This window comes from Puma concolor, chromosome C1, assembly GCF_028749965.1.
Source record: "Puma concolor isolate L17-30 chromosome C1, mPumCon1.1.hap2, whole genome shotgun sequence".
Classification (NCBI taxonomy): Eukaryota; Metazoa; Chordata; class Mammalia; order Carnivora; family Felidae; genus Puma; species Puma concolor.
The window spans coordinates 128,291,196-128,317,458 of record NC_141674.1 but is presented as its reverse complement, the minus strand read 5'-3'; the positions used below and the strand labels follow the sequence as shown (position 1 = coordinate 128,317,458).

General features: G+C 36.7%; 1 protein-coding gene across 2 annotated transcripts in view; it reads left to right on the top strand.

The window, feature by feature from the left end:
* DARS1 (aspartyl-tRNA synthetase 1) overlaps positions 1 to 26,263 on the top strand; it is a 63,866-nt gene that overhangs the window by 11,372 nt on the left and 26,231 nt on the right. For both annotated transcript variants that reach the window (XM_025912671.2, XM_086718477.1), the window contains one exon: positions 4,988 to 5,090. In XM_025912671.2, the coding sequence (XP_025768456.1) occupies positions 4,988 to 5,090 (103 nt within the window). The remainder of the gene's footprint in view (positions 1 to 4,987; positions 5,091 to 26,263) is intronic.

Sequence of the window (26,263 nt, the reverse complement as noted above, 5' to 3'; positions counted from 1 at the left end):
TATCTAAATAATGAGTTCAGGAGCTTGGCAAGCTAAAAGACAGTAGGAAGAGATGAAAACAAAAGATTGCTTTACACCTAGTTCTTCCACAGTAGCACATTTTATTGGGTGGCTCAGTCGGTTAAACATCTGACTTCAGCTTACGTCATGATCTCACAGTTAGTGAGTTCAAGTCCTGAGTCGGCCTGTGTGCTGATAGCATGGAGCTTAGAGCCTGCTTCGAACTCTGTCTCTGTGCCCCTCCCCCCACTCACCCTCTGTCGGTCTCTGTCTCTCTCAAAAATAAAACATTTAAAAATTTTTTAACTTAAAAAAAAAAAGCACACTCTATTACTGAGCCATCACTGTAATGGAGATGAGAGTAAGCCTTTTTGTCCTGACTGTGACCGTGTTTATTGTTCAGCTTAGAACTAAAAAATGCAACTGGTGCTATAAAGGATATCAAACTTTACATTTGTGTAAACTTAAGAAATAAACTGCCTCTTCTAAAAACTTAATCAAATTGCAACACAAATTCTTAACTGTTACGGAGCTAAATTTAAGGTATCTATAAGTAGTGCATTCATTCAGCTATTTTGAACATAGTCTTTATTTTCCTTTCTATAAACTGTTTCTTGGTTGAAGGGTTCCAAGAAGAAAGATGAATAATATTTAGCAGTTGATTAACCTGTCCTATAAAGTTCCAGTGCTAACTTAGAACTTTTTGCTGAAGTGAGAAGTCACATACTTGCTTCTTAGAATAAAAAGTAATATAGGGGTATAGTAAAAATTAAAATTCCAAAAGTACAGAAAGATATAAAAGAAAAATTAGAATTCACAATTCTAGCTTCTCCATCTCATTACAATCTCTTCCCCCAGAAATGTCCACTGTTATTTCTTGTATATCCTTCCAGGGAAAAAATGCATTTATAAGCATAGGTGTATTCTTTGTTTTTTTAAATTACATAAAAGGGATGTCAATTCACATGCTGCTCCTGTTGTCACTCACCAGTGTCTATAAGATAGTGCCTTGCAAAACGTGGAGCAAAGCATGCCATGTAGTGTGTCACCAATCAGAGCTAAAGAAGGAACAATTTTGTTTACTCACTGGCGAGAACTTGTTCTCAAAAGTACTTGGTGGAAGTAGTCTGAGCAGACAGGTCTACTTACCAGATAGCCAGTATTTTTTGAGTCTTAATAATTTTTTTGAGTGGATAATCAAGGTTCTAGTATTTGAAGGTGCTTAGAAAACTGAAAACCTGGAAACCATAGATAGCATTAGAGTTGCATGTAGATCATTCCACTAGTAAAGACTGCATAAATATGAAGTGAGTGATAATAGAGTTTCAGTGCTTTTATAGAAATAATACTGCTATGAATATCTTTGTCACTACAAGCCTTTACATACCCAATTTTCTTATCATATATTCTAAGAAATACATTTCTTGAAGCAAAGAGATGTTTTTAAGCCTTTTAGTGCCCACTGCCAGATGGTTCTCCAAAAGCATGTGCAAGTTTACCTTGCCATGAGCAAATTATGAAGGAAAGGTTTTCATTTAATTCTCCGAAGCATTAGATATTACATATTTTTAAATCTCTCCTACTTTGAGAGGTAAATTATGTGTCGTCATTGTTTGCTTCCACTTGCATTACCTTCATTTCATTTTTTTCCTCACGTTTACTAAGGTTTTTCTCTTTTTCTTTCAAATGATTTGTTCTAGTTTATTGCCCATTTTCTTGTTGGAATTTCAATGTCCTTTACTCATAAATCTTTATGATCTTTAGTAATGATGTTAATTCATATAGGCTATAAGTCAGCAAATAATTTTTCCCAGTGTTTCAATTTTTGTGTATAGATATTCTGTAATTTTTAAACTTAGAAAAGTTTCCCCTCCCCCTTTGTACAGTTTGATACTCAATTTCATTTTTACTTCGTGTTTATTCATTTATTTTTATTTCCTCAATTCCATCTGGAATTAAAATTTCTCTAATACGGTATATTTTGGGTTTGTTCTGCTTCATTGATCTGGCTGTTTTTGTGCTGGTACATTTTTACTTGTAGTTTTGTATAATATGTTCATGGTGCGGGTCTTACTACTTCACGTCCCCTTTCTGTCTGTTTCCTTTTTTTTTTTTTTCCCCAACGTTTATTTATTTTTGGGACAGAGAGAGACAGAGCATGAACGGGGGAGGGGCAGAGAGAGAGGGAGACACAGAATCGGAAACAGGCTCCAGGCTCTGAGCCATCAGCCCAGAGCCCGACGCGGGGCTTGAACTCACAGACCGCGAGATCGTGACCTGGCTGAAGTCGGACGCTTAACCGACTGTGCCACCCAGGCGCCCCTCTGTTTCCTTTTTAAATAAGAAGTTTAATTTTTAGAAATACATACAATAAACACATTAAACATTAAAAGAAGACAGTGAACAATCTTCACTCATAATCATTCATTTCTTGATTTGTTTTCCCTAGCAATCATGTCAAATCTCAGGGAGTGCATTTGCTTCTATACTTAGCCTGCTAAAACTCCCAGGTTCTACGAAGTATTTGTGTTAAAGATTTCCTTTCATCCTTCACCTTTCTTTTTACCTACCTCTCTCATTTTTTCTCATTGGAAAAGTAGTACATGCTTATTGTAGAAAGTTCAGAAAAAGGGGCGCCTGGGTGGCGCAGTTGGTTAAGCGTCCGACTTCAGCCAGGTCACGATCTCACGGTCTGTGAGTTCAAGCCCCGCGTCGGGCTCTGGGCTGATGGCTCAGAGCCTGGAGCCTGTTTCCGATTCTGTGTCTCCCTCTCTCTCTGCCCCTCCCCCGTTCATGCTCTGTCTCTCTCTGTCCCAAAAATAAATAAACGTTGGAAAAAAAAAAAAAAAAAAAAAAAAAAAAAGAAAGTTCAGAAAAAAAAAATACAAAGAACAGCATAATTTATTACAATTTCACATCTGTTAGTAGCCCCATTCTGGTGTTTTTTCTGTATTCAATCAATTTCATATTTTGGTGTTTTCTTCCCTACACACTCGATTTTAATATACTTCTTAGACAAACAAAATTGGGATTATACTTTATATGGTTTTATAACTTTCTTTACATGATAGTCTATCATGATTGTCTGTCAAGTAATTATTTTGTGTTCCCAGTACCTGGCATGGTTGTTACACATTATAATCCAGATTCAAAATAGGAAATGGTAATCAATCCTCAAGGAGCCAGTGGCAGTGGTGCTGTAATAATAACTAACATTAATTACATTTATTCATACTTAACATTAATTGGTTGTGTCACAACTCTAAACATATTACTTATATAATCCTCAATATTACAGGAGAATACTTGAGAAAACCCCGTGAGTAATATATTATTTTCTCCATTTTGTAGATGAAAAACAGGCATAAAGTAGTTTAATAATTTTCCCACAGGCCCCTTCACAGGAAGTGATAGGATACCATCCTAGGTCTTTTGATTTCCAAGCTTTTACACTTTACCAGCCCTTACACTAAGTGTTACCCCCTAGTGCTGACCCTGAGACATTTTCATGTGCTAACTCTTTGTAAGTCCTGTAGAGCTCTATTCTCTCTCAAGGTCCTTTGTGTAGCATTGGAGTTCATTGCAGCTTGGCTTTGTAGTGCAGCTAGGACTGTGCTGCCTGTCTGCACCATGAGAGCAGCTAAAAAACTTATTAAATCACATTCCCTTCCATTTCACACTATACTCTGTTCAGAATTTCACAGACATTCTGTTCCAATAGTTCCTGGATAATGTCATTTTGGTCCATCTGCAGATTTCTCTATGGTAACAATCTTTATCCATTCAGCATCTTAAAATCCTCTTGAATGTGTTTAGTATGTGTAACTTTCTTCTTAAGGTTTTACTTTATGACTGGATATACTCCAAAAGAAAGGGAGAATGAGGGTCTATTTAGTGGTAAAACATGTCAGTCATATATTACTCGGAAGTCCATAGATTATGTCTATGTTTGCACTTTGTTTGCAACCTGTCTAGTTCTGTTTTGTTTTGTTTTGTTTTAGACTCATGATTGTTATCTGATATGCATTTCAAAATACAGTATGTTGAATGTTGAAAGTAATAACTGTAAGCCTGCTTTTCTTTTTTTTTTTTTTTTGCAAGGATCATTCTTAGTTTAAAAACTGAATTCTTCTGATGTTTTTATAAAACAACCTGATGAGAAAAGTGATCTTGAAAAGACTTGTTCTATGAGGAAGTAATTTCCCAAAACTTGATCAAAGAATCTGCTTTGGAGGAAAGAGATGTCACCAGGATAAATAGTCGTTGAATCTATTATGAGTAATGTTTTTCAAAAAGTTAAGAATAAGGAAAGGCTGTTTCTTATGAAAGGAGGGGGGATCACAAGCCCAGAATAGGTGAAAATAAAACTGGTTATAGAGCATAAAGAGAATGATCTTTTATAGACAAAGTAAGTTACTTGCTGTGAAGAAAATGTGGACATATTTATAAAGGATGAAGGATAAGGAAGATGATAAAGGAACACGGAAGAAACTAGCCTGTCATCCTAAATGCTTGGTAGGAAGTAAAATGGACCACCCCCACAGAGTGCTTGTGTTCTCTTTACTAAGCACTTGATTAGCACTTCTGTGGCTGCATCATTGAAGATCCTATAGAGGTTAGCAGAGTGCCTTTGCCTGTAGAATACACTCATTGAATGAATGTTGCGTGATCTGAAGTTACTTCAAATTTGTTTAATCAGTGCCATGATAAAGTAATTTTCTAATTATACAATTTTTTTGAAATTGGTGATTTGCCTACATTCTTATAACAAACATGTTAAAGCATTTTTGTTACTCTAGTGGGAACTTGGGTTTCTTTAAAGCTTGTCAACAGTATGAGTATTTTGGCTGTGGAAGCCGGATATGTGTGTTTGTGTCTAATGTGTGTTGTAAATTTTGGCTCAATTTTAAAGTAAAACATTTTTCTTCTTTGTCAAACCTGAAGTAGCATGTCCTTAATACACTTGTGTTCTTTCTCTCTTATTCAGGGAAGCAATGTTTCTTAGTCCTACGTCAGCAGCAGTTTAACGTCCAGGCGCTCGTGGCGGTGGGAGACCATGCAAGCAAGCAGATGGTTAAATTTGCTGCCAAGTAAGTAAGCAATTATATCCTGTTGTCAGAATAAACAATGGTGGGAACCAAGACTCCCAGGGGTTTGGACCATTTTCATACATTAACATCAATGCTTCGTTTGTTTAAAAATGTAGTTATTTAAATTGTCAGTTCAGTATTGCTGAATACATTAAACTTACAAAAGAGAAAATATGGAGCACAGGCTTGAAATTCATTTGGAACTGCTGAAGCAGCACTCTCTACAGACAAGTCACATTTACTTTCAAGTGGAGTAACAAAAAGCCTGGCAGCCTCAACATAGCAAAGCAACTTTATTTTGTTGTGTTTGTTGAGCTTCTTTTCCTCCCTCCCTCCCCCAGTTTGAGATTTGCATATTAAGCAACAAGTTTCCTAACTGAAAAATAAAAGCATATAAAATAAAAGAATGTAGTTTTGCAAATGATTCCCCCAAAGGAAGTAATTTAAATGTCATAACATGTTACAACTTTTAATTTTGACACCAAAACGGTTAAAAAAAAAAAAAAAAATCAACCCACACCCCGCCAACTCCCAACCCCCCAGCTCTTGCTGTCTGGCTCAGAGTTCCTGTAGAAATGCATTGTTTTGTTCAGTTTGCAAGAAGCAGGATATAGAGATAGTGTAGGGGTTGTACATGCTATAGTTCTAAAGTAATAATAGCTGGTAATGTGGCTCGTTTTGTTTGTATGTTTTGATCAATCAGAATTTCATTTGCATGATAATGATTAAAGAAGACTTGGAAAATGGGCAATATTTTCAGTGACAGAGTATAGGCACAAATGTTATATTTTTCTATTGATTTTTTATCTCTGTTCTTTAGATGTAAACTTTCAAAGATGAGTGAATATAGATAGAATTATCCATAATTTTAGAACTAGAAAGAAACTAAAAAACAATCTAATTTAACATCCTAATTTATGCTTGGGCCCTCCCTGACTCTCCTGGCATAGTGTTTTACATGTACTGGATGTTCAGTAACTGGTGTCGGTTTAGCAATTTATTTACCAAATTTAATTTTATTATATCAGCAATATCTGCAGTCTGCTTTAAAAACTCCAGTGCTGTTAATTACATCAATTCACTGAGGAACTCAGTAGTATTTATAGTACTGGTACAGTAGCCCCACCTCACCCTGTCTCCCAGTCCTGCTCCCTAGAGACTTCCATCTCTTCTATCTGTATCTTTTGGTGATTAGGTTTGCTGATTTCATCTCATAGACTATAAGAGTGTATGCTTGTGGGGTACATATCCAGCTAGCTTTTTAAGGTCAGACTGTATCCTATGAAGTGGGACATAAGTAAACTTAGTCCCTAGAAATGAATTTTACACAGAGAATCTTCTCTGAATAGAGACCCTGCAAACTGTAGACATATATGCTAAATTATATTTAATACACTGGAAAATACTGGGAAAAAGTCAACTTAAAATCAACAGATAACCTTTATGGCTTTTGTCTTTTACATATTAAATTGGTTTCTGAAAACTAATAAATGGAGCTGACAGTTTTATATAGAATATGCGTTTCCACTAAATTGCATTAATAACCTTAGTGTTACATTCCTGAAGAAAATATTCTAGTCTGAAAATCTTTTGAAAATCCCATTTACGCTTAGTAGTCACTAAGAGACGTTATAATGATAAAAGGACAATGGATTCATTTGATGTCTTTAGAAGTAAACACATTCAAATAGTCCATGAATAGTTATTTCTTATTATTTTGGATCTTTTCAGACTTCTGGGACTTGATGAACAGCAGTTAACCATATCAGGTCAACCAAAGCCTAATAGCTAGCAGAGCTACTATGTCCTCATATAAATTAAAGAAAGACTTTCATTTAAATGATATAGTGTAAGGATGATCTTTTTTTTAGACAAGGCAAGAATTTAGATAATGTAGTCTGGATTTCATAATCCTAGAGTGGAACTCAGTCAAGATCTAGATGTAATTCAGCTTAACAGTTCAGTTGTGACTTGGATTTTTTTTTTTTTTTAAGCAAAGCACAGTATCTATTTTTACTTTCCTGCCCCCTAAAAAATAGGCTTTATATAATTAGTAATGTGTGGGAAAAAATGATTTCATAATAGAGCTATTGCAAATTATAAAGCCTTTGGCTGGTTATAGGCAAGTAAATGGAGCCAATTTTATACAATAGGCTTAACATGTGATACTTTGGTTATAATTATTTAGCTTTTGGCACTACTCTTATGTTAAGGTGTCTAGCCTGAGTAATTAAGAGTAAATGTGTTAATAACTTTTGCTACCTCGTGAAAGAGGAAAATTCTCATGACTAAGACTCTGTGTGGTAAAAAATGATGAGTTTTTTTTTTTTTATTGAAGTATAGTTGACACACAATGTTACATTAGTTTCAGGTGTACAACATGGTGACTCAACATCTCTATACAGAACGCTATGCTGACAGTATCATTGACTATATTCCTTACACTGTGGCTTTCATCTCCGTCCCTTAGTCATTCCATAACTGGAAGCCTGTATCTCCTTCTGCCCTTCACCATTTTTTACCCATCCTCCCATCTCTCCACCCACTCTGACAACTACCAGTTTGTTCTCTGTGTCTATGGGTCTTTTTCTGCTTCTTTTGTTCATTTATTTGTTCATTTGGGTTTTTTTTTTTAGATTCCACATAGAAGTACAATCATGGTATTTGTCTTTACCTGACTTTTTTCACTTAGCATAATACTCCTCTAGGTCCATCCATGTAAAAATGATAAGTTTTTAATTTGTGTGGTTGATTGATCATTTTTTTTAGGAACATGATTTCATGTCCCTGATAGGTCAGTCAGCTTTTTTTATGTGACTATAGATTGTACTTCTCAGTACAGAAATTCTGATCTTTCTTAGTAATAGAAGTCTAAGACAGCATGTCATTTCTAATTTTTTTTACTGTTTATTTTTTAGAACAAGAGAGACAGAACGTGAGTCAGGGAGGGGCAGAGAGAGAGGGAGACCCAGAATCCGAAGCAAGTTTCAGGCTTCAAGCTGTCAGCACGGAACCCGACACTGGGCTCAAACCCACGGACCATGAGATCATGACCTGATTTGAAGTCGGATGTTCAACCGACTGAGCCACCCTGGGCACCCCTAAGTCACGTGTCATTTCTGACTGACAGCCAGTATGATCTTCAATCAAAAGTGCTAATTTTTAAAGAAGAAAATCACAAACAGAAAAATTTTTCTTTGAAAATTACCTGCTCTTTACAGGAATAATAATTCAAGTGAAGTTGTAATATGAATTCTAAAGAACTTTTAGAACTTTTTTAGGAAAAAGATGTGTTGGTTTTGTTCTTCATCCTTCAAAATCCTTTTCCTAAAAATTATGTGTACTTGCTAGGTTTATACAAACTATTTCATTTAAAATGAGTATTCAAAAAAAATAAAATGAGTATGTAGGGGCACCTGGGTGGCTCAGTTGGTTAAGTGTCCAACTTTGTCTCAGGTCATGATCTCACAGCTCATGAGTTTGAGCTCCTTGTCGGGCTCTGCACTGACAATGTGGAGCCTGCTTGGGATTCTCTCTTTCTCTCTTCCTGCCCGTCCCCCATTCGTGCTCTCTCTGTCTCTCTCAAAATAAGTAAATAGGGGCACCTGGGTGGCTCGGTCGGTTAAGCGTCCGACTTCAGCTCAGGTCATGATCTCGCGATCTGTGAGTTCGAGCCCCGCGTTGGACTCTGTGCTGACAGCTCAGAGCCTGGAGCCTATTTCAGATTCTGTGTCTCCCTCTCTCTGACCCTCCCCCGTTCATGCTCTATCTCTCTCTGTCTCAAAAATAAATAAATGTTAAAAAAAAAAAATTAAAAAAAAAAAAAAAGAATTGGCAATAGACTTTAAAAAAAAAGAAAAAAATAAGTAAATAAACTTTTTTTAAAAATACAAATAAGTGAAATAAGTATTCATTGGCTCCATTGTGAAAGCAAAGATTAAGGTAGCTCTCATGCACTTATCTTTGAGATCTTTGGTGAGCTGGCACTTCTGTAAAACAAGAATCTATAGTGTGATTTTTATTAAATAACAATAAAAAGAAATTACTCTATTTGACATTAACATAAGATAATTTTTATAACTTGCTGTGGTCTAATTATACTCACATATTATTGTTATACCATACTCCAAAAACCTTAAGGTCCTGAGGACTTTCTGTCCAAAATTTTACTAAAATTTTTTTGGGAGGATGGAGCACCTGAGTGACTTAGTTGGTTAAGCGTCTGATTCTTGGTTTCAGCTCAGGTCATGATCTCACAGTTTGTGAGTTCGAGCCCCACATTGGGCTCTGTGCTGACAGTGCAGAGCTTCCTTAGGATTCTCTCTCTCTCTCTCTCTCTCTCTCTCTCTCTCTCTCTGCCCCTCCCCTGTTTTTGTCTCTCTCTCAAAATAAATAACTAAACTTCAAAAAATAAAATTGTTTTGAGAGGAAAGTCTTCTTTTTGTCTCTCTGAATGAATTTTCCAAGGCATTTGGCCTTTTTTTTTTTTTGGCATCTTTTTAGTGTTGTTCTTTGTAATTTCTGCCACATGTTAGTTGGGTTGGAACAAAAGTCCAATAATTTATTAAATTAGTTTTTTTATTAAAAAAATGTTTTTAGGGACGCCTGGGTGGCGCAGTCGGTTAAGCGTCCGACTTCAGCCAGGTCACGATCTCGCGGTCCGTGAGTTCGAGCCCCGCGTCAGGCTCTGGGCTGATGGCTCGGAGCCTGGAGCCTGTTTCCGATTCTGTGTCTCCCTCTCTCTCTGCCCCTCCCCCGTTCATGCTCTGTCTCTCTCTGTCCCAAAAATAAAATAAACGTTTAAAAAAAAAAAAAATGTTTTTAATGTTTCATTTTTTTTAAGAGAGAGAAGAGACAGAGTACGAGCTGGGGAGGGGCAGAGAGAGAGGGAGACAGAGAATCCAAAGCAGCCTCCAGGCTCTGAGCTGTCAGCACAGAGCCCAACGCAAGCTCGAACTCGTGAACCACGAGATCATGACCTGAGCTGAAGTTGGACGCTTAACGGACTGAGCCATCCAGGTGCCCCTAAACTAGTTTTTATTGAGACATACAAATTCTTTTTGCTCTTTCCTGAAATCTATACTTGCCAGAGGTTTATTTTCCAGTGGTATTTTTATCTAAAACATTAAATGGCTTCCTGTTTCCAACCATATGCTATGTTAATTCTGCCTGTTGATTCCCTCACTACAATGTTACTTCCCACTACTTCCCCATATACACTCTTCATATTGGGCAGATTCTCTGTATCTGCGATGGCCTCTCTTTCTCATATTTTAAAGTTTCGCTTTTATTCATTAAATCCTCTGTCTTTGTCACTTAGCTTAAGCCCATGTCCTTCATGGTCCTCATTGATTGGTTTTTCTTTTCTTTAAGGTCCATAGATATGCTCTTAGAAGGCTGGAAGATTTTTTATTTTTTTTAACTTCAGTTTTTTTAATTTTGATGATTATCTTAAAGTTATATAAGGGTATTTTTCCATATCATTTTAAAGGCTAACTTATAGCAGAACTGCTGTGTGAATTCAGAACTTTTCATGTAGCATTTACTGTCATATTTACAGTTGTGTTCATGCCAGCTGAAGCCAGATGATATCCGTGTTCTTTACTAATGATGATTTCACTGTAGTTTTGAATAGCTACATATGCTGAGAACAAGTTGGATTACTAGGTGGTACTTGATAGTTAAGAGGCATCCTGAACTTTTCTGTTGTGGACTTGGGGTGCCTGGATGACTCAGTTGGTTAAGCGTCCAATTTCCGCTCAGGTCATGATCTCATGGTTCGTGAGTTCGAGACCCACATCAGGCTCTGTGCTGACACCTCAGAGCCTGGAGTCTGCTTCGGATTTTGTGTCTCTCTCTCTCTCTGCCCCTCCCCCTGCTCACGCTCTGTCTCTCAAAAATAAATTTAAAAACTTTCTTAAAATTAAAAAAAAAAGCCTATGCCATTCAAGCAAATTTATGGAATCCTATTTTTGTCTATATAGGAGCAGCAGATCACTAACAGTATAATAGTTCCCATTGCAAGGAAAAATGTTTCTATTTCCAGTTCTGGTAATTACCATACTAGATACCTGTTTGATTCAGATTTCAATTAACAATGCTGCATTATTAACTTTCACATGAATAAGATAGTTTCATAAAATTATCAACTGATAACTTTATTTAAATTGTCATTCTTGGATTCCTGTTTGCAGATTTTTGGTTAATTATGGGGTCTAATTGTCCAGAACCAACCTCAAACTTACCATTTTATGTAATGGTGAGCAGACATTTTTGACATTACTGATAATAAAGTATAGAAACAGATTAAATATAGAACTGGATCTGAGACTATAGCTCTACACAGTAAACCAAATGTCAGTAATTTAGTTTTAGCAGACTTTAATATTGTTATCTGAATTTTGTTATTTTTAGTATTTGTTTTCATTTTGTTTTAAAGTTCATTTTGATTTAAAGTTAAGGGCTGTATCTCATAGCTGCAAAGGTGACTTCCCTGGTCACTGAGGCAGTACATCCATGTTGTGATTACCTATAAGTTGTATATCTTTCTTAACATCTACTTAACATTTTTCATTTGTACCATTCTTTCAAAGACTGTAATTTGGTACCCCCCCCCCCCCCCCGCAAATAAATAAAAATAAAGTTAAGGTCTATACACAGTGGAAAACAGTGTGGAGGTTCATCAGAAAGTTAAAAATAGAACTACCCTAGGATTCGGCAATCACGTTAGTAGGTATTTACCCAAAGAATACAAAATACTAATTCAAAGGATATATGTACTCTGATGTTTATAGCAGCATTATCTACAATAGCCAAGATATGGAAGCAGCCCAATTGTCCATCAATTAATGAGTGGATAGAGAAGATGTGGTATGCGTGTGTGTGTATTATATGTGTGTGTGTATACACACACACACACACACACATATTATACAGACAATGGAATATTACTCAGCCATTAAAAAAAGAATGAAATCTCACCATTTGCAATGACATGGATGGAACTAGAGGGAAATAAGTCAGAGAAAGACAGATACCATACAATTTCACTCATGTGGAATTTAAGAAACAAAATAAATAAGCAAAGGAGAAGGGGGAGCAAACCAAGAAACAGACTTTTTTTTTTTTTTAAAGTAGGCCCAGTGCCCAACAGGGAGCTTTAACTCACAACCCTGAGATCAAGAGTTCCTGTACCAACTAAGCCAGCCAGGTGCCCCACAAAAAACAGACTCTTAACTATAGAAAACTGATAGTTACCCAAGGGGATGTGGGTGGGGGGTGTGTTAAGTAGATGATGGAGATTAAGGAGTGTACTTGCGATGAGCACTGAATGATGTAGGGAAGTGTTGAATTACTATATTGTACACCTGAAACTAATATTACACTGTATGTTAACTACCTGGAATTTAAACTAAACTTAAAATAGTTAAGGGCTATAAGCATATAGCATTCATACTACTTTTATATTTGAAGTTTTTTAGGTAATATGATAAAAGCGATTAAAGTGAGTCCCTGACATTGTTTATACCATGAAAGAGAGCCCACGTAGTAGTTTGAGAACCATTGGTCTGTGCCATGTTGAGTAGTGGCTTAATTTTTTACCATGTATATTTTGAACTTATTCTTGGGGTTTTGGTGAAGACAAATGTGTTCACAAAGTAAATAATTTAAACCATTAACTTTTACAAAGCACCTATGGGCAGCTGGGTGTAATAGAGAGCCAGAGAGTGCAGAAACTTGGCTCCCCACTAACTAGCCACATGATTTCATAAATTGTTTTCTGTATGCTAGTCTTACTCCATTCTTTACAGCTCAGACCCTTCTTTAATAAACATCTTTATTTCCATTTGCCTGGGAAATATAAAAGTCTGAGACTGAGTGATAGTACTAATTCATTAAAATTGAAGTTACTCGACATATAAACCAAGTTGTACCTACCCCAGAATTGGAATACAGATTTTTATTATCAAAAGGTAGTTCGTTATTTTTAAAACTACCTAGATAATTTATGCTTTGGGGGTGCTATTTTGAGTTAACTAGTAAATATATGGTTTCTCATGTTTGGGAATTTTGAATTCTTTGCCTCAACGAATTGTATATTTAATTTACATCATTGATGCACTTTATGTTGGTGCATTACTTAAAGAACTAGTGTGTAGCTACTTTATATGTCCTTTTTTTTTTAACTAATCTTTTATTACACCTTTCCCAAAATTTAAAAATTATTAATTTGAATATGGGTAGTTATGTAGATCTTGTGGGGCACACTTCTCATTGAGTAATGTATTAGTAAGATTCAACAAATTATTTCTGACAACCAGAAAGCTAACAAATTTGTTGCCAGTTTTGCTATAAGCCTTTCATATTCAGATTTTTAGGTTTGTTGATATAAGAATATGTAAATATGCAAAAAGAAAAGTTTAAAATAGTGGGTTTTTTCACCATTATTGATTTTGGGGGGAGAGGAGAAGGGAGTAATAGGAATAAGATGGGAATAGTTTTGAAAGATGAGCTGATAACTATCTAAAATTATAATTGTGATCATCACCTAGTGCTCACCAACTCCCAGGTTTATCCCTATTACTATTAAGTAACAATCAGCATATATTAAGATATAGGAATTCTTAACATATTTTAAGCCTTTAATATGACAGGCTGGTTTGGTAAAAGCATTTTTTTTTTCAAGTTTATTTATTTTGAGAGAGAGCACAAGCAGAGGAGGAGCAGAGAGAAGGAGAAAGAGAGAGAACCCCAAGCAGCCTCCCTGCTGTCAGCAGCAGAGCCTCAGGCAGGGCTGGAACTCAAGAACCACGAGATCATGACCTGAGCCGAAATCAAGAGTTGGATGCTTAGCCTACTAAGCCAACCAGGCGCCCTAGTAAAAGCACTTTGAGGGTGTTAAATATGTGGTCTCTAAAATAATGTGAAATAAAAGGTAAAAACCACTGTTCATACAAAGGTTATGCTGTTAACATTCCATCATTATCTTGGATATATTGAATAGATTGTATGAGTAATGATGAGAAGTATACTCTTCAGTTACCTCTGTTAACTGGTAGCATATATTTCTTAGATGAAAGGCCATGGAAGGAAGTCACCACGCCCCCCCCCCCCGACCCTAATACACACTCCTAGACTTTCGTTGCATGTGAAATATTATTTTTAATGTTTAAGAAACAATCTGTAATTAAAATTCAGTATAGTGACTGTCCTTTCTTTATCTTGCCAAGCTTTTCGGTGGCAATCGTGAATTTTTATTCTCATTGGGATGCAATACATCAGAGTCTGATGTACAGGGAAATAACAGCAATATTAATAGTATTCCTTATAATATAACAATAGCAGCAGTAATAATTAACTATTACTATCTTCTGAGCTGCAAAATGCCATACTTGCACTTTGTCTCTTGATCCTCACAGCAGCACTATGAGGTATAGACACTTTTTCTTTATGTCTGTTCATTTTTACAGTTGAGGAAATTGAAATTTAAAGTACCAGGTGTTTTGGCTAAGGTCTCTTGACTCTGGGGCTCACGCTCCTCCTATGTCTTCATGCTTCTCGGAGATAACCTAATGATACCAGTCTAAAGCTTAGAATAGCTCACTTAGAATACAACCTTAATACACTTAGAATACAACCTTAATGTCACTGAAATGTGTTGATGACTGGGAAATGCTTTGTGTTTCAAAGTATTGCTTTTTCCTCAACAGTATCTTCTCTATTTTTTTTTTAAGCTTATTTATTTTGAGAAAGAGAGTGTGTGTGGGAGAGGGGCAGAGAGACTGTGGGAGAGAAAGCATCCCAAGCCGACTCTGTGCTGTCAGTGCAGAGCCTGATGTGGGGCTCGAACTCACAAACTGTGAGATCATGACCTGAGCTGAAGTCGGATGCTTAACTGACTGAGCCACCCAGGTGTCCCTTAACAGTCTTTTCTAGAGTATGCAGTTTATTCTGGTATATTCTCAAGGAGTGGATACCTGTTAGGGTCCCTGGGTGGCTCATTTGGTTAAGCATTTGGCTCAGGTCATGATCTCACAATTGGGGAGTTCAAGCCCCACATCAGAATCTGCGCTGACAGTGCAGAGCCTGCTTGGTATTCTTTCTCCCTCTTTGTCTGCCCCTCCCCCACCCTCTCTCTCTCTCACGTAAACTTAAAAAAAATTTTTTTAATAAAAAATAAAAGAATAGATAACTATTTTGTTTCTTGAGGGTGACAGTGACTTTTAGATACTGCCCCTGAGTTATTGAAAACCAAAACTGGTGAAAAATAATAATTTTGGTTTTAAAAGTACAATTGAGTAATAAAAAAATATTTTTATGTTGAGTCATAAGTTAATGCTAAAAATAGTTCCAAAGGAGCAATTAAATTTTTTTCTAGTCATCATTAATACTAATGAACTTGTCTCTTCTGCCATAAAGCAGTAGCTGCCTTCCTAAGGAGTCACCCCATTGTTAAAAAGCATGCTATAAAAACAGTGCAGGGGAGGGTGGTAGTTAGAAACTAAAGAGTTTAATGTTTGCAAAGAATTATTTTTCTTGAATAATTTCAATATGAAAATATTTGATAGCTATAATTATAAACATGAAATCTAAAATCCACTAGGCATATTTAATAACTGCATCTACTTTTGCTTAATCGTTTGTCTTTTTTATCATCAGCACTGCCACACAGTGCATCTTACACATTCTTAGCATCTTACTCTCACTGTGAGAAGTAAAACAGTCACTCAACAAAGCAACTGTGTGGTGAATGCAACTGATGTGGAAAATAAAACCGTAAATTCTGAATTTATTTTTTTTAATTTTTTTTTATGTTTGTTTATTTCTGAGACAGAGACAGAGCATGAGTGGGGGAGGGGCAGAGAGAGAGGGAGACACAGAACCAGAAGCAGGTTCCAGGCTCTGTGTTGTCTGCACAGAGCCCAACGCGGGGCTCAAACTCACAAACTGTGAGATCATGACCTGAGCCGAAGTCGGTCGCTCAACCGACTGAGCCACCCAGGCACCCTCATAAATTCTGAATTAAAATAAGAATTTATCCTTTACTGAGATTCTGAACACAGGAAGGAAATGGAAAAGTTTGGCTGGATAACTGATGCTGTTCCTTGACACACTGGGCTCTTTATTACACAGTTGCACGAACAAAAATCCTCTTGTAAAATTGCTCTGTTGTCAGCGGGTAGGAGATATTGGGACATTTGCATGTGGTTGTCCTTCAGGGTTAACTTTTTATAAAGATAGTGCTAATATTCAGTTCTGCTGTTCTGCTAATATAACAGATACTTTCCTAAAAATCACCATGCTTTGCAAAATTATGCAATAAAAACCTCAAGGTTTTGCGGAAAATGGGTTAATAGCACAAAGGTCAAAAACTTCATCAGTGACATAAAAAAAAGAACCTAATTTTTTTTAAATGTAGGTAGAATAGCTTGTTACATGTCAAATAGTTGAGAAGTACATAAATAATACTATAATAAGTGTCACATTGTATTTTTTAATTGAAGTATAGTGGACACACAGATGTTGCATTAGTTTCAGGTATGCAGCATAGAAATTGGACACCTCTGTGCTATGCTCACCACAGTGTAGCTATTGTCTGTCACCATGCAATGCTGTCACAATACCATTGACTTTATTCCCTGTGCTCTTTCATCCTTGTGACTTATTCATTCTGTAACTGGAAGCCTGTACCTCCCATTCTCCTTCACTTATTTTACCCATCCCTCCACCCTCTCCCCTCTGGCAGCCATCAGTGTGTTCTCTGTATTTATAGGTCTGATTTACTGTTTGTTCATTTGTTTTGGTTTTTAGATTTTGCATAGAAGAGAAGTCATATAGTATTTGATTTCTCTGACTTGTTATCAGCACTTTGTCTTACAAAAAATATACTGTTCTTTGTGGAAATGGGTGTCAGAGAGTTGCAGTTTATAAATCATTTTGAAGTGGTAGAAGGAAGGCTGTCTGAAACCTGAATGCACATTGTACCACCAAACGTGGCTTATAACATAGATGTTTGAGGTGTATGTGTTTTGAGTTCACCTGAGTACAGTTGTCCATACTGACCTTGTGTTTTCACTCATGAAATCTGACATAGGCAAGCACAGACTTCTCATTATGCTCACATTGATACCTAATATATCAGTTGTGTTGGGATTAATTCACATTTCAAAACAAGTATTACAGCTAACATGATGGTACTCTTTAAAGTTTGAGATAACTATGTTTGCCCAGTGAGTGGGTAAAAACATGGGTCTTATCTGTTTAATGGCTGCTGATGTGTGGGGTGAGGAAAAGAAAGAAGTGGAAAATTACTTCAGAGTTTCCAGTTTGAAACACTATGTGGAAATGACACCATCAATCTGGACTAAATTCCCAGGATGGGCTGGGACTAAACACGACCCACTCTCTGGAGCTGTGATGCGCTCACCTTCTCTGAGAGCACTTTGCCAGATAGAGTAGATACTGAACGGGGGTGGGGCTCTGTTTGCCATGAAGAAAAGGAGAGTGGGTTTGGATAGGCAGCTGGCAGTATCACCTAAGTTTGTCTTTGTTGAGTAAATTGGAGAGAAGTTCCAGCCTTTTGAGTTCATGAAGAGTCCAAAGACTGAAGGTTGTTTTACTCAAAGCCATTTTGTTTTTCTGGCTGACGGTATCCTGTCCCTCCCATTTTAAGTCAACTCATTCTAAATGTTTTTAGGTGTCCGTTTGGAATACGTTGGCCTTAAAATTCCTTTTCTTCCACTAGTTTATCATTGCTTTATTTCAAAAGCTCACTTCTGTGGCTGCCGCTTGGATTTTGCCCCTTAGAACTTAATTTTAAACTCCAGTGGCCATTCTCTCTAACCATAATTTTCATCTTTTTACCTGTCCCATGTCTCTTAATCTTCTGTTGGACCTCATCAAGACTTCTCATCTTTTTACCAGTCTCCCTGTTTTCTCCTACTTCTTCTGTCCTCTTCTGATCTCCTGCGATCCATTTCCATTCCCAGAACTGCCCTCACTGCATCCTTATCCACTGTTCCCCCTTCTCTTTGTTTCTTTTGACCTGCCCCCCATAGATTGCTGATCCCATAATCTAACACAAAGGTTAAGGAGTAGATTGTGTATTTGTGGCACAACAGTTGATTTTTATTCCTCAGCTGGGCCTAGTGGAATGTATTCTACTTTATAATGAAAATAGAAGTTTGTAGGCTGCCTATTTTCCTTGTTTTGTTGAACTCTTCAGTATCTTATTCCTCTTTATCCCTTGGTTTCTAAGTATAATGAAAAAAGAAAAATTTGGAGAACACTAGGAGTTCCATTGCTTAATATATTGTCAGCCTTGTATTATGCTTAAAAACAGCACATGGACAGCAACAAATAAATTCTGGTGGACTCTTACGTAAATAAAGCAAAAATCCTTACTTTACTAATGCATTCACTTTAGAAAGGTAGCAGCTTAGTGAGTCAGCCAACCACCCATTCTGCTAGAATCTTTGGTTTGGAAAATAGCATGCTTAGAAATACGGCCATAAGATAAAGCCATTTCTAATCCTTGGTTAATTTTCATACTGTCTTAGATCAGATCTTATATGTGAAATGCTTGCAATTATCTTTAGTACTAGAGGAGTGCCTAAGGACTGTTTATTTATTCTCAAGGTGTTTCCGTTTTGAATAGTGTGCTACTCTGAGAGACTGGACATTTAAAACATGTGAACTCCTACACAACAAAGTGGCAGAAATAATGGTATTTATATGTTAATTCCATGAGGCCCTACATTTAACTCTATTCCCTCTGGCCATATACCAGGTGGAAAAAAGCAAGGAGTCCACTATTAAAAATATCAAATCAGATAGTTCCAGCTGGGGTTTCCCAGTCATTTAAAAGGCAAAATATGAGGTCACTTTTAATATCTTAAGTAGGTAACTATCTTAGCATTTACTTTAGATATTAAATCTGAAGTGCTTATCTTTCCCTTACTAACTAGATTATACCACTAGCAGTTTTTAGCTTTTGAATATATTCCTTAAGAGCAACATTGGCACTTAATATGAGGTCAGTTGCTTTCCCCACTTATCTTTTCTTAGGAATATCCAATTCATCAATATACTAATCTGAAAAGTTGACTCACTAATTGGATTTAAGTGCCACAGGACTCCTCAGCACATTATTTTAATCAATTTGTTGGAAGGATCAATTTTCTCATGGTTGAATGCATATAAAAATGAAGCAACTAAATGAGCTACATAGGAAGGTTGGCACATCTTATTCCCTAGAGATCTTTAAGAAGAGGTTCTTAATTGTGTATCCAAAATGGTTTGTGTTCCTTAAATGAATTTGTCTGGAGCAGGAAGATGGGATACCTATCCAGGCCTGTGTTTGTGGATCTCCATCTTAGGTTGACATTACTCTTCTGACCTTAGTATTAGTAGCTGGTGTTTAAGCTGAAGCAAGAAGTCATCCCTTTTTTTCTTAAAAGATTATATTTTATTTAGTACCATCTTAAAGTAATGAACAGAGTAGTCTTGTATTAGTTATGGTTGAGTTTTGTAAAGACAAAATGTTTGTAAAGGTTGCCCTAGAGGCCTTTTTGTATTGACTGCTATTAAGTACTACAGTGAATGTAAAACAGTGTTTAAAGTTTCAAGCTGAAGTTATAGTAACTACTGTAAAGGGCTACGGTTATTTTGAATGGCAGGGTTCAAGTTAAAAATTGAATTTTGGTATTTGTGCTTATATAAAACCCCTCTTCCCACCCAGCCTAGAGATATTTGGATTCTGAAAAAAAGGCTTTTTCAGACTGCTAGTTGTACATATAGGTGTTTTATTTTCTTTTTCTTCATATTAGTCATTGTGGTTAAGTGATTTATTCGTAGCTGGTGAGTCACAAGTGTGTTTTTCATTCTGTGAGTCACCTCACTGCATACAAGTTTGTGCATTTTCTTTCCTTTCTAGATCTTTCATCTAAAAATAGGTATTTTATTTAGTTGGTAAGTTGAAATTTCAGTTTGTTACATTAGCTTTTGTAACTGTAAAATATCAAATAATGTTCAGAGGAAATCTCACTGGTTTAGAAAACTTATTTAGTACCTCCTCTGGTCCAGGCACCCTACTGGGCTTGGGTATACAATGGCACATTATCACATAAGGAACTTAATTTGGGGAGATGGCAAAAATAGATTAACAACTGCATACAGAGACATGCTATAGGTGCTGTGGTGGAAGTTTGTGAATATATCATGTATAGTTGAGGCCCAGAGAGAGGTGGGCATGTGAGTACTCCTTGAGTATCATATAGATAAGTTGGTGGAGGTAGGCTAGGTCATTACACTGCTGTAGATTGCAGCTCTATGTTTGTTTATTTTTGGAGAGAGAGAGAGAGAGAGAGAGAGAGCGAGCGAGCATACGTGGGGTAGGGGCAGAGGAAGAGGGAGAGACAGAGAATCTTAAGCAGGCTCCACACCCAGAACGGACTCCAACATGGGGCTCAGTTTCACAACCATGAGATTATGACCTGAGCCGAAACCAAGAGTTGGATGCTTAACCAACTGAGCCACCCAGGCGCCCCTGATTGCAACTCTTTGAAAAACTGCATATAGATGGTTTATACTTCTTTGTTGGATTGAGATACTTATCTATTGAAGGAGAAACAGAACTTTTACATTTGTTTTTGTCTAGTTCAACATTTGTTTTGAAAACTTTAATGAAGTGCTTTAAAATTAAAGTAGGTCTAAAATCAAAAATTCTCAGTTTATAGGATTAATTTCTAAGTTAAATATAATTTTAAGTAATAACATCATATTGTTTTATACAAAGATTCTGATGAACCTCTATTGAGGCTGGCAATAATAGCAGGACATTAAGATGCATCAGTGTTACAAGTGGATAGTACAATTCTTGGGCAATATGAAAACTATTTGTGAAGGGCCTGTTATTTCCAGTTGACTTCACATAAACTATAAAGGAATCTGGCAGCTCGTGAGCTTCTACAAATGAGAATGTATTATTTCAGAGTGAGCTGATGATGTATTCGGAGTATTTAGAATTTGGTGTAATTCGTTGAGTCTGTAACAGAACAGAATACTCTAGTGCAGTAATCAGTACATGATCTTACTGTTGTGTGATCTTAGGCTACTTACTTGACCTCTTACAGAGTCTAATAAGTTTTCTCAACTATAAAACGGTGGTAATGCCTATCTTGTAGGCCTTTGGGAAGTTTAAGTGAAGTGGTATATGTGTAAAGCACTTCACACAGGAACTGGAACATAAAAGGAAATTGGTCAGTGATGTGGGAATAATAATACTTTAGGTGTTTATATATATATAAATCAGTTTTGTTTGAGCTGTAAAAATGAAACTCTTACTTCTTCAGCATTAAAAAAAAAAATACAGAGGAAAGTGAACAAAACTACCATAGAAGGACAACACAAAATTTATGAAGCATTGCATATTTTTTGCAAAGGAGAAAAAATTTGGAGGTGTATAGACCAAGTAGTAAACCATGATTATAAGAAGAAGAGGTTGGGTATATGATGGGAAAGTTAAACTTAATTTTAATGATTATTTAACATTAGAATTTGTAACAATAAATAAGTATATTCTTTTATAATAAAAAAGTTTTTGAAGCAATGTATAAAAAAGCGTTTCAAAAATAACTTTAAAACATAAGAGCAAACCCTGCCATTTCCCATCCTTCACTGGTGAGGGGCCGTTGGTGAGTGTGAATTGGAGGTGATTCTTCTTTGTTCTTCCAAGACAACTTGCTGGAGTCAGCACCTCACACTGGGACCCAGCAACAAGAGGTACACAAAGTACTTCTTTCCCAGATCTATTTCTCTATGGTTGAAATGCACAATGGTGATCTGATTAACTAAAGTCATGTGCTGTTAAATACTTTTTCACCTGTGGACTGTACAGAAATGAAACTTTCACTGCTGGACGGTAAATCACCTACCCAACAGCCTTTCTCAATGTTTATGATTCTTGTTCTCTTATCTCAGTGGTCTTCACAGTATGATTTGCTCAAGATTATCCATTGAGAGAAAGAAAATAAGCTGCTATTTATTTCCCTTCCTTCCTTCTATTATCTAAAAAGTAAGAAAGAGTTTGAGTTTTTCTAATAGTTCATTTATAGATAAACCCTGGGCCTGTCACTTGGATAGCATCTCAGAAGGTCACATGTCGCATATAGTATGTGAGGTCCCTGAAGCAAGACTGCAGGATTCCAGTAACAAAAAGGAGCTAATACTGGTACCCTAACTCTGGTTCACTTTGGCGTATTGTAACCAATTGCAGTTTATTGTGCTTCATTTTGGTTTGGGGGCATTATATTTATTTATTTATATGTATTAAAATGATAGACTGACTCCCAGAAAAAGGACAGGTGGCTTAAAAAATATTCAACCAAGGAGACCACAGATTGAGGATAAAATTTAAACATAAGCGGGGCGCCTGGGTGGCGCAGTCGGTTAAGCGTCCGACTTCAGCCAGGTCACGATCTCGCGGTCCGTGAGTTCGAGCCCCGCGTCGGGCTCTGGGCTGATGGCTCAGAGCCTGGAGCCTGTTTCCGATTCTGTGTCTCCCTCTCTCTCTGCCCCTCCCCCGTTCATGCTCTGTCTCTCTCTGTCCCAAAAATAAATAAACGTTGAAAAAAAAAAAAAATTTAAACATAAGCACAAATGAGAAAATGTTAACACTAACACATGTACTCTTAGAGTGAGATCCTTGTATCAGCTGCATTCTGCAGTTTTTTTTTAATGATAATCTAATCATATTGGGCAAGATGTCTGTGCTCCAAAATTGGGAATTATTGGGAAGACTGTGTAAAGTATGGATCTGCATTCACTGTAGCTAATTATGAGGCTTACCCTGAATTTACGTTTGTATAAGTATAATAACCTACATTTAGGATTACATGTATATAATTTTAAGATAGATAAAATATATACATATTGGGGTATGTACCCTTAGATTTTTTTTATTGATAGAGGACATCAAATTACCAAAAATGTTTGGAGACAGCCACTTAACCAATAGTTGATATATTAATTATATCTGTCTGTATTAATCCTGTGTGTAAGGTTAATCTCTATCTGCATTAACCCCATAGTTGATATATTACTCTCTCCTTTTTGAAACAGGTTATTCCTTGCATCTCTAATGCCACTCTCTTTTATTTACTTATTATTATTATTATTTTGTCTCCTTATTTCCCCCATCCAGAGTTCTATCATGATCTTTGGCATTTCTGACAGGTAGTAAACAATAGGTATAAATGAGATTGCCCCCCACAAAAAAAACCAACTTATGTGACAAAACCAAGAAGTAATTCCAGATAAGTTGTTTTAAGATTGTTGTAGGCAGTGCTGTTTTTGAGATGTGTTTATAGTCCCTACAACCTTTCCCTGAACAGTCACTTCGAAGAAGAATTCAGTATTCACTTGAATGGGAGCACTTGGGTGGCTCAGTCAGTTAAGCGTCCAACTTTGGCTCAGGTCATGGTCTCACGGTTTGTGGATTTGAGCCCTGCGTCCAGCTCTGTGCTGACAGCTCAGAGCCTGGAGCCTGCTTCAAATTCTGTGTCTCCCTCTCTGTCTGTCCCTCCCCCACTTGCACTCTGTCTCTCTCTCAAAAATTAACATTTAAAAACAAATTTTTTTAATATTCACTTGAATGGATAAATTCTGCTGTGTTTGATATTAAATCAACCCTAATATTTCATAGTCAAATTTTGTATATCTTCCTTTAAATTTCTTTTTTTTTTTTTTAAGTTTATTTATTTTGAGAGAATGAGAGCACAAGTAGGGGAGGGGCAGAGAGAGAAGGAGAGAGAGAATCCCAAGCAGGCTCCATGCCACCAGTGAGGAGCCCAACACAGGGCTTGATCTCAACAAACCACGAGATCATGACCTGAGCCAAAATCAAGAGTCAGATGCTCAATCAACCAAACTATCCAGGTGCCCCTTAAATCCCTTTACAATGCATACTACACAGTGGAGATTTGCAGTGTGTATGTGATAAATACAAATAAACTTTCACTTACTTCAGAGCCCTTTCTTAGGATCAGATGAGAGCTTTGAACTCAAGCATTTTTTTTTTTTTAAGTTTGTTTTTGACAGAGACAGACTGTAAGCATGAGTTGGAGAGGGGCAGAGAGAGAGGGAGACACAGAATCTGAATTCTATGAGGCTCTAGGCTCCAAGCTGTCAGCACAGAGCTTGACACGGGGCTTGAACTCACAAACTGTGAGATTGTGACCTGGGCCAAAGTCGGACGCTTAACTCACTGAGCCACCCAAGCGCCCCTCAAGCATATTTTTTAATTTTATAAGTTTTTAAACTTCAGATTGTATTATTAGTCAGCTGTTGGAAAAAAAACTCCTATGTAACAAACCACCTTAAACTTTGTAGCATGATATCACTACCCAAAACCATCTACAGATTCTGTGCAATCCCTGTCAAAATCTCAATGACATTGTTTGCAGAAATAGAAAAATTCATCTTAAAATTCATGTGGAATCTCAGAGGGCCCTGAATAGCCAAAACAGTTTTGAAAAGGAACAAATTTGGAGGACTTACATTTCCTTATTTTAAAACTTATTACAAAACTATAGTAATCAAACGTATGTAGTACTAACATAAGGCTAGACACATAACCCAATGGTATAGAAGAGAGACCCCATAAATCAACCGTGGTATATATGGCCCATTGATTTTCATCAAGTATACCAAGACTTCTTAATGGGAAAGAGACCATCTTTTCAACAAATGGTGCTGAGAAAACTGGATATCCATATGCCAAACTGGATATATACTGTACACCAGAAATAAAAATAATTCAAAATGGATCAACTGCCTAAATACAAGAGTTGAAACTAGAAAACTCTTAGAAGAAAACATAGGCCAAAAATCTGTATGACATTGGATTTAGCAGTGATTTCTTAGGTATAACACCAAAAGCAGAGGTAACAAAAAAGCTAGATTAATTGGACATCATCAGAATTAAAACATTTTGTGCATCCAAGGGCACTATCAAGAGAGTGAAAAGATAACCCACAGAATGGGAAAAAATATTTGTAAATCATATAGCTAATAAAGAATTAATATCCAGAATATATAAAAACTCCAATAACTTATAACAACAGCTCAGTTCCAAAATGGACAAAGGACTTGAATAGACATTTCTCTAAAGAAGATATACATATGGCCAATAAGCACATGAAAAGATGCCCAGTATCACTAGTCATCAGGGAAATGCAAACCAAAACCACAATGATATCACTACATACCCATTGAGAAGACTGTTATCAAAAAAAAAAAAAGAAAAGAAAAAGAAAAATAACGAGTGTTGGTGAGGATGTAGAGAAATTGGAACCCTCATGCATTGCTGGTGGAAGTGTAAAATGGCACTGCTGCTGTGGAAACTATGGTGGTTCCTCAAAAAGTTAAACATAAAATTATCATATGATCCAGCAATTCTGCTTCTAGACAGATACCCAAAAGAATTGAAAGCAAGGCCTCAAACAGATACTTGTATGCTATTATTCATAACAGCATTATTCACAATAACCCAAATGGAAAACAACCTAAATGTCCATCAGCACAGGAATGTATGAATAAAATGTTTTATGTACATATAATGAAATTTTATTCAGCCTTAAAAAAGAATGAAGTTCTGATACAAGCTATAACATAGATGAACCTTGAAAACACTGTGCTGGGTGGAATAAGTCAGACGCAAAAGGACAGATATCATGGTTCCACATACCTGAGGTACCTAGAGTAGTTAAGTGCATACAGACAGAAAGTAGAATAGAGGTTACCAGTAGCTATGCTTGGGGGGAGGGGTGGAGTAAATGGGGAGTTAATTCTTTAAATGAGTACAGAGTTATATGATGATAAAAAGTTCTAGAAATGGATAGTGGTGGTGGTGCCACTGAATTAAACACCTAACAGTGGTTACAATGGTAAGTTTTATGTACTGTATACTTTACCAACAGTAAAAATTTTTTTAGGGGCACCTGGGTGGCTCAGTCAGTTGAGTGTCCAACTCTGACTCAGGTCATGATCTCGTGGTTCACAAGTTCAAGCCCCGCTTGGGGCTCTCTGCTGTCAGCGCAGAGCCGTCTTTGGATCCTCTGCACCCCCTCCGGCCCCTCCCCCACTTGCATGCTCTCACTCTTTCCCTGTCTCTC